At 33.6% G+C, this 17,945-nt stretch overlaps 1 protein-coding gene across 1 annotated transcript in view; it reads right to left on the bottom strand.

Annotated features, from left to right (window-relative positions):
• GRIK2 (glutamate ionotropic receptor kainate type subunit 2) overlaps positions 1–17,945 on the bottom strand; it is a 1,069,280-nt gene that overhangs the window by 353,111 nt on the left and 698,224 nt on the right. Inside the window, 4 exon segments of the mRNA XM_049092419.1 lie at positions 1,985–2,074; positions 2,076–2,159; positions 5,832–5,885; positions 12,562–12,743. Coding sequence (XP_048948376.1) covers positions 1,985–2,074; positions 2,076–2,159; positions 5,832–5,885; positions 12,562–12,743 — 410 coding nt within the window.

Below are 17,945 nucleotides of genomic sequence, written 5' to 3'. Positions count from 1 at the left end.
ATATAGAGAATACCTAAGTAAAGTTGGATAACTTTTGCGGTTTTGATATATAAAGGAGAACATTAATCTTTGGACATATTAGTAAAAGCTTAGAGTTAAGTGTTAAGTAAAAGGGTTTATATGCTCATGATACCTATTGATTTATTTTTCTTAAAATCATTCAAAAATGGTTTTCACTAACAAACAATAAGATAACCATCCTGAAATTAAAGACTGATAAAGACAGCTAGAAAACATGGAAAAAAGTTCCACAAGTTTGATTCAACATCTTCACACTGAGAATAAAGCATAATATTTGTAAGTTTTTAGGCTGTATTTTATTCTTAATCTGGATATACTTTAGAGAAAACAATATCTTCATTTTATTATATTTATAAATAAAGCATGGAACACAAACTTCTGGAAGTAGACATGAAGTTTACCATTAAAGATGTTTTCAAAAATGGATAGAGATTGTTTACATTTTAAAGTTATTTAGATATTTTCCTCCCCATAATGTTTCTCAAATATATCTTAGGTTAATACCAAAATGCTAGAACTAGCCAATTATCTCTATTTTTATGCAAAAGAGTAAAATTCCCCTCACATTATATCTTTAAAAAAATTAATGTGGGTATAAGACATTTTCAAATTCTAGGAGGTTGTTTTTCTCACTAAAATAAAACAAATGCCTTTTTTTTTTTTCCCTCTTCAGAAGTCTGGTACCATGAGAGCAACTATGATTTCAATCTCTATGAAGACACTCAATTTGTGTGACTAAATCTACTTTTAAGGAAAAAAATAACAGAATTATTCCTTTATTTTGCTACATTAAAAACACACTTTGAACTTCTATTGAAGCAATTAATGGAAAAATATAATTATAATAGAAAAAGCTTTCCACACATCTGGATAGAGAATATTATGTTTACAAAATTTCCATTTAGACTGACACTTAAAAAAAGCAGGCTGTAATGGCCTAGGAGATGTAAATATTGTCAAAGTGCTTAGCTATTTCCTAAAATGTAGCAATAATTTGGTCTATAGAAAACAGATTTAATAAGAATGCATCAGACATTTATAATTTGCTTAAATAGTAAGGCATAAAAATAGTATAGCCTACTTACCCTTACCTTACCCTTACTTACCCTACCCTAACCTTTATCCTTATAAGCCTACCTGGTCTTATAAGGTAGCCAGTACTTCCATTTGGCAATTGAGCACTTGAAATGTGACTAGTCTGAATTAATATGCATGGTGTCAAAGACAACTTTCAAAGACGTAGTGCAAAAAGAAAATGCAAAATATCTGTCATAATTTTTAATTTGTTAATTGTTCAAATAATATTTTAATATAGATAAGTAAAATAAATAGCATTGATTTTTTTTACTTGCTTATGTTTTTTAACAGAGCTATCAGAAAATTTTAAATTATACATGTGTCTTCCATTAGATTTTCATTGGCAGCAGTGGTATAAACAGCTAAACTTATACCAGAATGCACTCTTCTCTTTTGGTTTCTATATAAATCCAGTTTCTAAGTTTAAACAAGGACTTGAAAATAACAACTGTGATAACTGGTTAGTCTTAAGCCTTAAAGAGTGAGTTACTCAAAGGACATTTTTACATGATGTAGGTCATCCATATGACATTACAAACCAACATGATGAAGAATAATCATGTACCAGTAGTTAAGATCAAAAGGATAACGTCTTATTTTCAGTCTCTAATTTATCCTATATATGGCACTCATTAATCTTAGAGAAATTCCTACATTCTAGTATTCTAACAATAGTTGTAATGTCCTTTGAGATTGTACTTGTATAAAAGTACAAATTTGCCATATAGAGTTAATTTAGAAAATCGTTAATAGAATTATTTTCAATAGCAGTCCTGATACCATGCCTTTAATGTCAAACAATTAAACTCAAGTATCCAGAAGATTTAATAATTTATGTGAAATTACTTAGAAACACACAAACTAATCTTTAAGTGGGAATTCATACCGTCATAAATCCATCCAGCAAACCTGAATCGGGTTTCGGAGGTGCTTGCAACCGTTCCATCGACCACTTTTCAATGATGGAGGATACTTGTAGTATTCTCTGTATTTAATATTCTGAACCCTGTCATATTAACACCACTGTATCGGTAGGGCTCTACATCAAGAGCAAAGAGATCCTGAAAGACAAATTTCTTGGTGTTATTATCAACAGAGTAAATTCAGAGATATGTATAATTAAAATAGTCAATTATTCTTACTTCTCTTAGAAGCATTAACATTATTGTTTTTCAAGTGATGTTAAACATCACAAGTCACCAAGATTCAAATAGACTATTTTCATGCTTTGCCAATGCAAATATATATATTCTAGATAAGTATGCATGTATATATCATATTTTAATTCCACCAATGGAACAGCAGGCTATTCTGTAATCTACATTTAAGATTTACATTAGCTTTCTTCTCCATATTAAAGATTGCTCGCCCTTAAATTTTATGCATGCACTAACTTTTTTTTTTTTTTTTTTTTTATAACTGACTAGGTATTTCTTCTATGCCCTGCTTCCTCGACTGGTTACTGCCACTTTTCATTTTGTCTTTTTTTATTTTTATTTTTTTAAGAAACAGTTCTTGAAATGTGGATTGTAACTAATGAAAATTATATTAAAGATAAGGACAACAAAATTGGCCTTTTTGATTATGGAACCCCCGCAGTGCCTTTGTTTTACACCTTATCCAACAAGTTCACCATAGGAGCCCTTTAGATTTTGGTTGTTGGTCCCAGGCTTAGTGAATGCTCTGGCTTTGCCTTTTGGTTCCCAGGAGAGAGGAGGCCAAAGCATCCAGAAGAGTTGGATGTCACCATGAAAACATGCAGTGTGTGGGACACCTGCCTTCTTTCAAGTTGGCATTAACTAATCGTTAGATCTAATAGACAATATTGGGATTCAGAGCAACAGTAATGCCATCAGTCTTATATGCAGCAAGTCTTGGATTTATACAGCTACATGGGCAGCAAAATAGAAATAAAATTCAATGGAGAGCAGATGATATTGGGCTGAACTGTGCTCTATGCTGTGAAAAATATAAAGGATTTTTAGTTGTTTTTTTTTTTCAACATTTGCAATCTAGCCAAGGAGACACACACACACAAACACACACACACACACAAAGGGGCAAAAAGAGTAGAAGTGATAAGTCCAAGGAGTCAGAAACAAGACAGATAACTTTGAATGTTTGTAGTCAAGAAAAACTTCATAGAATAATGGTATCAACACTGCCATTAAATAATGGCCAGGCTTTTGATAGGCAAAAGGATGTCATTCAAAGCGTCATTAAGGCACAAAAATTAGAAAACATAAAACCTATTCAGGAGACTGATCTAGATCAGTTTTGCTATAAAAGAGAATTGATGAAGGAGAACAGGAACAAAAGAAATTAGGAAAGTCAGGTTAAAATCAAACTAAAAAAAGACCTTGAATTATAGGCTGATGAGTTCTATATGTCCTAAACTACTTTTTCTTTTTTTTAATTTCCTTTTTTCTTATTAAGAGATACTTTTTTTGGTAAAGATTTTATTTATTTATTTATTTATTTATTTATTTATTTATTTATTTTATTCATAAGAGACACAGAGAGGCAGAGACACAGGCAGAGGGAGAAGCAGGCTCCATACAGGGAGCCTGACGTGGGACTCGATCCCAGGATCTCAGGATCACGCACTGGGCTGAAAGTGGTGCTAAACTGCCGAGCCTCCTGGGCTGCCCTAAGAGATCCTTTTGATTTCTCTAAAATCTTATGATTATGGTAGAACCGAGTTGTAACTACACTGAAATATAATTAGCTGATGAGTAGTGATATGCTCTCTTCTAGTGTATCACTAAGTTTCATACAGGCTGCAAAAAGTCACTTGGTGGGAAGTAATATCTCTATTAGAGTGAACCATAGGATTTACCAATAAAATGTAAACTATTGTGTGAAGATTCTCTATTAGAGGAGAGCTGTTATTACAGGAAGCTATTGCTGTACATTATAGTACTTTATAGTAGTACATTATAGTAACTTGATCTAGTAGCTTTGAGACCTCTAAAACCAAGTAGACCAATCAGAAGACTTTGGGTTAACTGAAAACATTGGTTGGACTGGGCATTGGTCATTGTAGGAGTGGAGATGCATGCTAGAGACAGTATGGAGGAAAAAAAATAGTCAAATTTTGGTGGTGATGTAGGCGTCAGACAAAGGAAATCAGAAGAGGGGTCAATTTAGAGAACATTAAGATTTAAATAAATATCTTAATGTAACACCAGTTAGACTTGTTCTATAATGCAGCAATATATAACAACTCAGAAATCTTACAAAGGAACTTTGAGATTTCATTTCAACAAAGGTAATAACTGAAGCTCTAAATACCTATCAGTCCTGAAGAAAATAACCAAAGAGGAAGAAGAAAAATAGAATGAAGACTCAAACTTGGATGCTCTTATATATTGGGCAACAGGCAGGAAAGGGGAATAGAATATGCCTATGCAAATATGCCACCTTAGCATGTGGATTACTTTGATCTGAAGGCAATCAAGACCCACCAGTGGGGGGGGGGGGGGCAACCAAGTCTAACCCCTGTAGACTGAGGAAAAACTTTTATTTCTGCCTTAACTAAAATAATTTATATAGAGGGCCTGTACCCGAAAAGGAGCTATTACTAGAAATAACTTTTTTTTTTTTTTTATCTGAAAGATCTTTCAGCATGGCAGGGCAAACTTCTAATTACCAAATATCTGTTCTTCTTATCGGTCTGTGAATTACCTTCCTCCCCTTTAAGCCCCAGGCCCTCATCCCATTCCTTAGCTCAATTATCTGACCTGACCTTGAGTCTCATATCTTTGGGGCTCCTTACACATGAAATTAAATTTGTTTTTTTCTCCCGTTAATCTGTTTTATGTCAATTTAATTATTAGACCAGCCAAAGAACCTAGAAGGGAAGAAGGACAAAATTTCTGCCCCTACAGCAGGAAAGAATTAGTGACAGAAACAGACAGTCGTTTCACAGAAGAGGGAAAATCAGGATAAAATATTAGTAAAGAAATAGAACCAAGAGTTAGTAGGTTTGACAGAAGGGTAAGGTCATATTTTCATGCATACTTAAGAAAAAAATGTGTGGTGATTATGTAAAGACAAAAGATAAAGGTAACATTCAATTTGCTAATTGCAAATTAAATAATACTTTAAAAATCCAACTAAACATAGGCAAAAGCAGAACAGAATATTTAATCTACTAAAAGAACAGATTCAATAAATCTGTTTTTTAAAGTAAATAGAACCAAGATAACAACATAAAAAATTATGCTTTTCTAAAACACTGATTTCTCAGCAAACCAATATGACTATTTATTATGTTCTGAAAGTTCTCTAAAGCAATATATAAATAAGATATAATATTTTGGGTTTTTAAAAAATATTTTTTATCTATTTATTCATGAGAGTCACAGAGAGAGGCAGAGACATAGTCCAAGAGAGAAGCAGGCTCCATGCAGGGAGCCGAATGTGGGACTCAATCCCGGGACTCCAGGATCCCGTCATAGGCCGAAGGCAAACACTCAACTGCTGAGCCACCCAGGCGTCCCACAGATACAATATTATGAATTGACATCGGAGATAATATTATTTCAAAATCATCAGCTTCCCACCAAATATTATTCTCTATAAGAATTAATTCTTCCTGAGTTTTATAAAAATAAAATAAATGATAACTACAAAAGTACCAGTCATTCTCACTCAAAAGCCCATTCGTCATCCTGAAAAGACTTAATAATAAAATTTAGAGCATTATCTTTATGCTTTAAGTTACTTACCAGAGTCGTAAAGATATAATGATAGTACTCTGTCATCATTCCCATAGCTAATGCCTAAGAAGCAAAAAATAAATATATATGTATGTTAATATTTAAGACACACATCATATGAAATATGTCAATAAGAAAACAAAATAGTAGGATGTTATGAAGAATCTGGGTATAATATTCAGGTTATATTAAAACGGTGTCAAACTAAATCTTTTCTCCATAGTTAAAGAAGATTAGCAGTTACTGAAGGGTTTCTGAACCAATTCTCTTGATACAAAAGCAATTAGTTGAAAGTTTGCAATTGTAAAGCTTATTGCTTTACATAGTAAAGGAGGCATTAAATTTGAGGCAAACCTGAAATTAGCACATCTTAGTTCATTATATTTGTAATGTCTCCACTACAAATACTCTAATGAGGAACACCATTCTATTTTGATGAACACTATTACTCCATTAGAAAAAAAAAATGCAAAAAAAAAAAAGAAAAGAAAAGAAAATGCTGCAAAGTGCAATGCCAGTAGGAATTTTTTTTAGCACTTTAGAGACTTTCCTTAGCATTGATGAAGCAACTGTAAATCACCACTGTTATTTGAAAAGTACAAAAAAAAAAAAAAAGAAAGAAAAGTACAGATAAAGAAATGTTCTTTACTTTTACTAATAGACCAGTTGCAAATTACTATTTTATTTCATACTTATACAGTCCTTGTCAATTTTAGACTATCAATCTTAAAATAAGGATTTTTGGATTAGAACTTCCAGTCACAAGACTCTCAATTTCTCCTCTGAAAATGAGAACACTTTTGAAATAGCTGTTTATCAATGAATAGTAGTTGGTGATGATAATTGAAAAATGATGCATTTTTGAGCTGAATGAAGAGCTCTTAGTAGGAAACAAGTATTCTCAGGTGCATCTAATGCTCTTCCATAAAATACTAACTACACAAATTCATTTGCCAAATAGCTGCCCCAGCTATATACCCTATGTAGTCTACGCTCACAGGTAGGTATTAACCAATTAACTAAAATAAAGTTTTTATATCTAGAAGTGAGCTGTTAAGAAAGAATAGATATTTGTGAACATTTTTGGAACATATCAAATATACTTATTTAATAGGGAGAAACATTTGTTAATGAAAGACAGCATCAGAGAATTAAGCAGAGGAAAGGAATTAATTGTGATATTATGATTTATAATAAGAATACTAATTTGGTCTTCATTGATGACCCTTTTCACACACACACACAGACGCACACACACACAGTGGGATTGTGTGCACAACACTTAGAACAAATTATCAAATAACATTTCCTGAATGGACAAAGAGTGTATGAGCCAATGAGGCTCTGATGAAGTCTGAATCTTAATCAAAATAAGAGAAAATTTATCTTATTAGATAAGGGTACATAAGATTATCTTTGTAGAAAGTATTCATTGTTCTGATGGATATGTACCAAAGGTTTCTCAGCTCCAGAGCTGTGCAATGACAGCTCAGCATTATTCAATAGTTTTTATTTTATCAAATAAACAGGTAGAGAAATATAAAGACAATTGAAAGAAATAGTGATTCGGATGTATAACTATAAATAGCATATAATGCCTAAAATGTGTTAAGTAATATTCTAAGCACACTGCACATTTTACTCTAATTTAGGCCTTGTAGAGGCTGAAGGCAAGCTGACCCAAGATGGGTCACTTTGGCATGAATGTTATTCTGAGCTGAAGGCAACTGTGTGGGGTCAAGAGAAACTTTGGCTCCTCTCTTAACACATAAAAAAAACCTAAATTGGGGATCCTTCTCAGAATAAGGATTATTAGGAGAGATAAATTTTATCAGAGTGATCCATCAGTATGGCAGGACAAACATCTAATTACCAAACATCTGTTCTCCTTATTGCCTTGGGAAGTACATTCCTTTCCTCTGAAGTGCCCCTTCTCCTTAGTTCAGCATGACGAATAGAACCCATTTTGGCCAACTGACTGTCTTTGGAATTTCCATGTCTGTGTCGATTCCCTACATGTATGCTATTAAATTTGCTTTTCTCCTGTTAATCTCTCTCATGTCAATTTTATTCTTCAGTCCAGATAGAAGGACCCTTAAAGGGGAAGGAATTCTTGCTTCCTGGGAGCCTCATTAAAAATCTTATGAGGTAGATCTTCTTATCAAACTTATTTTAGGAAAGTAGGGAAGTAGGAAAGTAGGACAGAATAAGAATGAATAAATTGGCCAACAAATTGAGATAGTAAGTAAACATGAAATCTCGTTTTCTAACTCTTGAAGTTTGGATATAGGATATAATATGCTACTTTATATTGGAATGCCTGGGTGGCTCAGCAGTTGAATGTCTGCCTTTGGCTCAGGTCATGATCCTGGGGTCCTGAGATTGAGTCCCGCATCGGGCTCCCCTCAAGGAGTCTGCTTCTCTCCCTCTGCCTATGTCTCTGCCTCTCTCTCTGTGCCTCTCAGTGAATTAATGAATAAAATCTTTAAAAAAAACTATGCCACTTCATAAAATGGTATATTTTATATTCCCAAAGGCATTGATCCATTGTAGGATATTATAATCTCTCTCTCTCTTTCTCTCTCTCTCTCTCTCTCTATATATATATTTTTTTTCCTGTCTGATTTTTTCCTTGATATTTTGAAAACCTCAAAGAGCTCAAGCCAGTATTGAAAATTGTGTTCTGGAGATAGCGATGGAAGGCATTAAGGAGATGGTGGTAGGGACAACAGTTTGCTCCTGACATGGGTATTTTGTACTAGCCACAGGCTTCTTCTTCACCACCTTGAGAAGAAATCTGTAGAGGATAACTGAGGACTGTTTATGCCTTTTCTGACCTTCCTTCAGTCTTTGATCCTGAAAACAAGAATCTTTTATGTGATGGGCACTGAGGAGGGCACTTGATGGGATGAGCACTGAGTTTTATACTGCATGTTGACAAACTGAATTTAAGTAAAAAAATTAATTAAATTAAATTAAATTAATTAAATTAAATTAAATTAAAAAGGTTAAAAAAAGAATCAGTTATGTACTATAATGTGTAACCTAAATAGAAAAGGGTAGTTATTTTTGATTGAGTACCTACACCATAAACATTAACAAAAATGGACAATAGGGATACTCTCTTGAAAGATAAATTAATAATTTCCAGTAGGATTTAAAAAAAAAGAACTTTGTAGAGTTTAGACAGCAGGCTTCAGCAATGGAAACTTGATTAAGGCAAAGGGACCTAGCTGAATACAGATAGGCCCACCTCAATATATCCATAGGCCTCAACTAGCCAATGGAATACTTAGGACTAGGCAAGTTACCAAAAAAGGGAAAATTTCATACATGGCAGTACCTTCTCACTTTCCCTATTATTATTATTTTTTAAGACTTTATTTGGGATCCCTGGGTGGCGCAGCGGTTTGGCGCCTGCCTTTGGCCCAGGGCACGATCCTGGAGACCCGGGATCAAATCCCACGTCGGGCTCCTGGTGCATGGAGCCTGCTTCTCCCTCTGCCTGTGTCTCTGCCTCTCTCTCTCTCTCTGTGTGACTATCATAAATAAATAAAAATTAAAAAAAAAAGACTTTATTTATTTATTCATGAGAGGCACACAGAAAGAGGCAGAGACATAGAGGGAGAAGCAGGATCCCTGCAGGGATCCCGATGAGGAACTGGATCCCAGGATCCTGGGATCAGGTCCTGAGCCAGACAGACACTCGACCACTGAGCCACCCAGGTGTCCCACCTTCCCTCTTTAAAAACAGCTCCCACCCATTGCCTCCTGGCAGATAGCTTCTCCTTTGCTGTCCTGCCCATCACTCCCTTGTGGTATAGTCAATAAACTTCTACCTCCTTTGTTCTAGCTTAAGTGAATTATATTCACTGCCATCACCTGCACCCACCACCCCCACCCCATGCCCCACTGGCTTCCAGTCAACCATTACCCCACATTTGGGGTCCCCAACCAATCTGGAAACATTTAGACACCACAAACTTTTTCTGGATGTTTTTTAAATTATAATATTTATGCCTTGCTACTGTTTTTAAACGAACTGTATACACACTTCAAACCACATTAATAATGATAAAATTAATATCTTCTTATGTATAAATAATATGAGAGTATCCACAGTAGAAAAACTGGATGTACAATAGAAAAATTAGTTGTACTATGTTATCCCTCCTGGAAAGAAATACTACAGATTCATTTTTCCCAAAATCAAAATATCATTAGAAATTCCCAACATTCAACTAGTGTAGTGTTAACAATGCCATATGACAAATTAACATATTTAGTCATAGTTTGGAATCAGTTTATCCTTTGGGTTATATCCAGAAATTACATTGCTCAAAGTTAACAATTAAAGAGGTGGACTTTATATGATATTTCTTAAAATTTAATAATTTTCTTCTTGCTGCTGTGGGAATTTATTTGCATCTGATTTTGCATTTTTCCAATCTAAAAATTTTATTTTCACACTCTCTAATCTAGACTTTCAAAGCCTTAATTAATACTTTTTCTCTGTGTTAGAATGACCTTGTGAGGTTTAATTGCAGATCATCTTGACCCTGCCATAGGGGATTCTCTTTGACAAATTTGGGTGGAGGTGGAATCTTTTGTTATTAAGTCATGTATACCAATTAGTGCACCCAAATAGCCAGCCCCAAGCTTCAGTTACTTTTAGAGCGTTCAGGGAAAAAACTTCAAATTCTCTTTTGCTCAATATTTAGGAAAAACTCATTTAGTTTAAATAAATAAAACAATGAAACAAATACGGCTAACCTGATAAACGTATTCCTGGATACTTCTAATATTTGTTCTTAGGTTAAGCCAGACAAGCTGAAAGCCCATCAATGCCTGCTCTAACTCTTATACCATTTCTTTGGACTTCTATCATTAACCAAAGTTGAGAAATCTCAGAAAAATTTCATACACCTTAAAAGCAAGTCCTGTTAAATGTATTGCATTTGTAAGAAGTAATCTATTTACTTTCTTCTTGAATTAGTTTCTAGAATAACCGAGATCCAAATGCTCTCTTGAACTAGGTAAGTTAAAAAACAAACACCATATATGTGGTTTGTCAGTGTTATAGAAACTAAAAACATGCATTCTGTGTAATAATGTTATGCTGAATTAATCTTAACTCCCATATTATCATCTTACCTTTGCTCTGATTTTTCATCTACTAATCTTGCTAAAATTATTAACTTCTTCTGCTGTATATATTTTAACTTTTAAAATATTATTTATTTATTTATTTGAGAAAGTACATGTACTAGAAGCGGAAGGGACAGAAGGAAAGGGAGAAGCAGGTTCCGCATTGAACAGGGAGCCCTAAGCCCTGGGCTCCATCCCAGGATTCAGGGATCATGACCTGATCTGAAGGCAGACTCTTAACTGACTGAGCCACCTAGGTGCTCTGTATACATTTTAGATATTATCTTAATTATGTTTTCATTTTGCAAACAGAGCAGGTTACATATAAGAAACAATTATAAAATAATGGATATACTAAATAAAAGGCAGAATGGCAATTCTTTTATTAAAGTTGATGGATACTATCACCTTTCAAATAGCAAAATAAGTCAGTTACTCTAGAGACAAGACAATCATTTACATACTTGCTGAAATCGTAGAGAAAACCTACCAAAGCTCTGTCACTGACAAATTGTCCAGTGCTACTCACTCTGGGCATAAAGGAAAACTCTCCTTTCCAAGTCTGTCTATTCTAAAAGTAATCAAGAATTGGTTTTGGTATATATGAGAAATAAATCCCTGCTCTAAATTTCATTGCTTACTTTATTACATCACTTTATTCACTACCAAAAAACCCTCAAAAACAAACAAAAAAGACATCCAAATTTCATATGCTTTACTACTCAAATATAACACTAGAGCAATTTTCCAAATCCAATTAAAGATTTTACTGTAGTGAAACCAACATTCATATTGGAAGATTGGACAAACATCTGCTTAATAAACTAACCATGTTATAACAGGCATTTACTGTTGATAGTTATATTTTATGGGATATAATTTGACATCTGAATCTGCATAAATCTCCAGTAAAGATATTTTATCTCTTAGAGGTTCGAGGACAGTTTACTAATTCCAAACCACTGTGATATCAGCCAGTATGTGTTGTTTTGCAGTGTTGCTGCTAAATCGGAATAGTGAGGAAGTAACATTAAAAGTTTTTACTGCCATGACATTTCATTTGATTGATTTACTATTATTTTTGAGTCAGGCAATGCTTTATTCTGGAATGAATACTTAACATCACTAGAAGAAATATGAATCCCTCTACTACTTTTTGCTGCTGGGCATTGATCAATTTACCCAATCTTTCTAAGACTTAGTTTCTTCATCTGTGAGGTGGAAATAGTTTTTACTTCATGGGGTCACAGTGATGATTAAATAAGATCAAATGTGTAAGGCATCTCCTAGAAGATGCCAGCTAAAGAGCAAATCTTTTTTCTCTTTTTTTAATGGTTAAGGGTCAGACTCTTGATTTTTGGTCAGATCATGATCTCAAGGGTCCTGGGATCCAGCCCTGCATCCAGCTCTGAGCTCAGCTTGAGGATTTCTCTTCCTCTTCCTCTGCCCATCCCCTAACCCCCCTCCAACTCTCCCCCCTCCTAAAAAAACCAAACAAAAAACAAAACAAAACAAAAAAAACAATAAAACAAAAAAGCTTTAAATGCAAATATAATAAAGGATCCAAGAATTTACGTAAGTTAAAGATTACCTGTTTCAAAATGCCTGCTGCCATTTCATGGCTACAGTCAAAGATTACATGGAACTCCTTGCCTCTCTTCATTTCCTTTAGTAAGGGTTTTGCATCCTTTGTATCAGCAGGTAGTTGACGGATTTTAAGCCGAAGATTGTACCTTGATGGAGCTTTGATGAGCTCCTGCAAACGAATGAGACCTTTAATGAAAAAGGGGGGGGGGGATAATATTAGAGAAAAAACAGAGTAGGTCATAGAATCACAGAACATACTCACTACAATACCTGATTTTTTTGACCATGCATATGTGCATTTCATGGCATGACCACTGAAATTCTTACTTTCTAACCAGATCTCATCATTTTTGTTAAGATGATTGTTTCTCAAATTCTTTAAGAAATTATTTTACAAATTATGAAAGACATACATGACTATAAGTTGATATAATAATTTAAATAAATAAAAAGATATAGAGCAAAATAGTCTCCCTCTGTACCCCAAAGGGTTGTCACAATTGATAGCTTACAAATATTATTCCTCCATTATTTTCTATGCCTTTCCACATATATAGATAGAGTTTTGTTTTGTGTTTTACATTAATAGTGGCTTGTATAAATGTCTTAAAGTCTGTTGTAAGTCAGTGACTGTTATAATTTGTTATTATTCTTCAGTGTTAGAAATCTGGTTACTTTTTTGTTTTTTGTTTTTTTGTTTTTTTGTTTTTGTTTACAAGTAATGGGCTAGTAATTTGGTTTATATGTAAGAGTAAAATAAGTTTCTTAAATAAAATAGACTCAAGTAGTAGCCTGAACCATAATTAAATTAAGAAATAAAACTTTTTTTGTATTGTTTGCTAGATATAACATTAACTTCAGAAAAATATATAACCACATGCATTATTAGTAAACCAAATATTTTCCGAGAGAAGTAGCGTCTCAGTATATGTTTCAAAAATATATCAAATTAATATATACATGTTCAATACGTCTAGAACTGCTGGCATTTTAAAATAAGAGAAATCATCAAAATTATTCTTTTATACAAACTTCAAGTAATGAAACCCCTTCAAGAATTCACATACAAGACTAGATATATAAGAGTGTGATAAGAATAAAAGGATCATCCGATTCTATTCTAGCTTGGACCAAATTAAGCAATATCCTTATCTCCTCTTCCTACTCTTCTTTCTTATTTACATTTTTTTCCATCTCATCTCTGTATTTCTATTTCTATTTTCCGTGAAGAACTACCTTCATAAATATTAGTAGGACAAACAATAATAAAAGAATATATTTGGAAATAATTAATCTGGAGCTTTCTCTCTCTCTATCTCTCTGTATGTGTGTGTGTGTGTGTGTGTGTGTGTGTGTGTGTTTCCTCCTGGAATAATAGGAATAAAAATATATCTTACTCTGAGTAAAAAAATCTGTGTATTAAAAATCTGTGTATTATCTGTGGATAATATATGATCCAGAGAGTAAAATCAAATTCTAGGACTCTTTTCTTTTTTTTTTTTTTTTTTTTTTTTCTAGGACTCTTTTCATTCAATTTTTTTTTTTAAACATTTTTTTTAATTTTTATTTATTTATGATAGGCACACAGTGAGAGAGAGAGAGAGGCAGAGACACAGGCAGAGGGAGAAGCAGGCTCCATGCACCGGGAGCCCGACGTGGGATTCGATCCCAGGTCTCCAGGATCGCGCCCTGGGCCAAAGGCAGGCGCCAAACCGCTGCGCCACCCAGGGATCCCTTCATTCAATTTTTAAATAAATAGACCATTGTAGATATAATGCTATATACACTTTAGTATGTTGCAACATAGTTAATAAAATTAACATGACTAGTTTTCAGTATTTTCATCCTCAAATGAGATGTACAGTTTAAAAAATATGCAAACTCACAAATATACCTAGTATCTTTTGCTTTTAAAATACTGTCCCATAAAATTTACTTCATTGCAAGTTATTTTAGAATTTTGCCATTTAAAATTCTACAAATCATGGTTGCATAAATTACACAGTATACCATAATTGTCTCATTTTGATTTATAAATTTAAATATTTACTAACTACAGTAAAATGAATATAACACAATTAAATGATATTAAATGTATCCATTAAACATAATACAATTCAGTCTAGAGAATTAATGTATATATAAAGAGTACAGATGTAAACAAAGGTGAAAACAAATATTTGAATTTATAACACCTGCTTAATTGTAGTTTAGCAGTGAACTTATAAAATCTTCCAAAACAGGTATAAAAATCTATATTTATTTGAACATGGGAATGCTCTGCAACTAAATTAGAATAAATTATTAAAGGGTAGTAGTATTGTTTAGCTACTTTTTAAATAAACAAGAGTATAATTGCAGTAAGGCAATGGTCCCCCAACTTTGGAAAGTATGACAGTAATCTATGGAGCTGGTTACAATCTACACAGCTAAATCAGAACCTGCAGAGGATAGGACTCATGAATGTGTATTTTCAACAATCTTCCTCCATCATCAAAAAGTGAGGTTAATTTCCAAAGATAAGTCTGGTTTCAGGTAAATGTCATATGGGAGTCACTTTTGGAACCACTTTGGCATACCAATTCTATAGGATAATAACTATATTATATTAGCTAGGATCATAAGATAATCAAGTAATTAATTCAGAGAATGAATTCCAACTTCATTAGGAAAAGTGAATCAGAAAACTGTAAATACAGCTGACTGTAGGAATAAGAGAAAGAAAGAAAAGAGACATCATTCATTTACTCCTGCATCAAACAAATGTTTATTAAAATCTTACTATGGGTCAAGCATTGTTCTAGATATTGGCAATACAGTAAAAAATAAAATAGACAAAATCCCTGCCCATACTATGCTAAAAATATACAGGGGAAGGCAGGTAAAGGTTATAAAGCAGGCAATTATATATGAAAAATAGCAAATAATATTTTGGTGGGGAAAGTACAATTATTGAAGAAGAATATAGCAGAATCATCTAACTCAGAATGAGAGTGCTCATAAAAATTATCCCAAAGAAGGTGACATCGAAGCTAATACCTGAGTAAAAAAAGTTGAAAGACTAGATAGAAGAAAAAAAGTTTGTTTTTATTTTTATTTTTGTTTTTGTTTTTGTTTTTTTAATACTGGCAGGGAGGTGAGAGAGTGTGGGTAAAGTATCTTAAGCAGCAAGGAAGAAGTGGTGACAAGTGTAATTTAAGAGGGCATGGGGCTGCTTCAGAAGCCTGTGTAAATTACTTTAGAGTTGAAGTCTTAAGGGTAGTGGGAAAGTCCCCACTTAGAATCTACATTTCAAAAGAAGCATTCGGGTGCCTCGGTGGCTCAGGTGGTTAAGCATCACTATTGGTTTTGGCTCAGGTCATGATCAAGCCCCATGTTGGGCTCCATACTGGTCATAGAGCCTGCTTAGGATTCTCTCTCTCTCTCTCTTTCCCACCCCTCCCTGCATCCCCCTCACTCTTTTGAAGAAAAAGAAAGAAGAAAGAAGAAAGAAAGAAAGAAAGGAAGGAAGGAAGGAAGGAAGGAAGGAAGGAAGGAAGGAAGGAAGGAAGGAAGGAAGGAAGAAAGAAAGAAAGAAAGAAAGAAAGAAAGAAAGAAAGAAAGAAAGAAAGAAAGAAAGAAAGAAAAAGAAAGAAAGAAGAAAGAAAGAAAAAGGAAGGAAGGAAGGAAGGAAGGAAGGAAGGAAGGAAGGAAGGAAGGAAGAGAAAGAAAGAAAAAGAAAGAAAGAAGAAAGACAGAAAGAAGAAAGAAAAAGAGAAAGAAAGAAAGAAGAAAGAAAGAAAGAAAGAAAGAAAGAAAGAAAGAAAGAAAGAAAGAAAGAAAGAAAGAAAGAAAGAAAGAAAGAAAGAAGAAAAAGTGATTTCTCTTTCTGAGAAAGAAATCACTCAGATTTTCAGTATGGGGACAGATCAGAAGAGCTAAAACTGAAGGAAGAAAGAGTTGAAAGGTAGTTGTAATAAAGCAGGTTAGGAAAGGCCAAGATCTGTGTGCAGGGCAAGATAGTAGGGAGAGATAGAAGTAGATAGACCAGAGAGAAGTTTTTGAAAAACTACAGGAAGTACTTGGTAAGGGAGAGAGTGGAGTCAGGGAAGTTTCCCAGATTTCTGTTTTGGGGAGCTAGAGGGATACTGTGCTTCCACTGAGCATGAGATCATGGGGATCAGGTCAACGGAGGATTCAAAATGAGAGGAACAATCAACCAAGGGTTGCTAGTAAAAAAAACAGTAAATACTTTAAGAAAGTGTTTATTAAATTTAACTACAAAATTAATGATGACCTAGGAAAGGATAGTTCTCCTGCGATGGTGGGGGTAGACTATTGTGCCATTAGTAGGAGTGGAGGGAAGTAAAAAAATAGACCCCTTCAAAATCATCTCCATATATTTCCATAATGTAACTTAGTGCCCATCCTAGTCAGATCTAATATCCTTGTAAGAAACTACCAGTGCTTTCCTAACCCATCATCAGACTTGAGCTCAGGAACAGACTTATAGGACATTTAGTGTCCTATCTATTAAATGAGTTTTATCTAGATCAGCAGTTCTCAAAGTATGGTCCACATATCCCCTCACTCTTTCAAGGGGGAGGTCCAACTATTTTCCAACTATTTTCATAATAATACTAAGAGGTTATTTGGCTTTTTTTGCTTTTGTTTTGTCACTTGTGTGCAATTGTATGTTCTGGACGTTATAAGACACAGATGATGTCACAGCATATTAAATGAAGAAGTAAATATGAAAATCCAGCTCCCTCCCATTAAATCAAAGATTAAAGAGACCTATGAAAATATCTTACAAATGCTTCCAGAGAACTTCAATTATTAAGGATATAAGATAATATAAAAACCAAAATGTCTAAAAATTACTAAGTTCAAAAAAATTACTAAGTTATATTATCTCTAAATTTTTCCTAGCTCTGAATTTCTATTATTCTCATAAAATTATTTATATAAATGCAGAATGATTTAATACCAACCTTTGCCAAATGAAGAAAAAAAAAAGCTATCCTTGGCTAACTTATCTCACAAGATTTTGTGCAAGTTAAATATAAATTGGGGGGATTTAGCCTATCATTGCAGAAATAGCCTGGGTGTTAGGTTTGAATTTCAGTTCAAAAATGTATGATCTGTGTGACTTTGTGGAAGACATTATATTTCTCTCTGCTTTGCTTTTTTCTTCTTTATATTAGGAAAAAGCCATATATGTATTAATATATAAATGCCCAAAAAGGAAATGTCACATATCAAACTCTCAAAAAGTGGTAGCTGTCAATATTTTTATTTTTGCTAAGTTTTGGAAGGATATAGTTATTTTTTTAAGTGCTGGTTATTAAATCTGTCCTTGGGCACTATTTTGACACTGATTTCAACTGAAAATGTAACAACATAAAA

The sequence above is a fragment of the Canis lupus genome, chromosome 12 (genome assembly GCF_003254725.2).
Source record: "Canis lupus dingo isolate Sandy chromosome 12, ASM325472v2, whole genome shotgun sequence".
Lineage (NCBI taxonomy): Eukaryota > Metazoa > Chordata > Mammalia > Carnivora > Canidae > Canis > Canis lupus.
The sequence above is the reverse complement of the archived record's forward strand: the minus strand, read 5'-3'. Positions and strand labels throughout refer to the sequence as shown.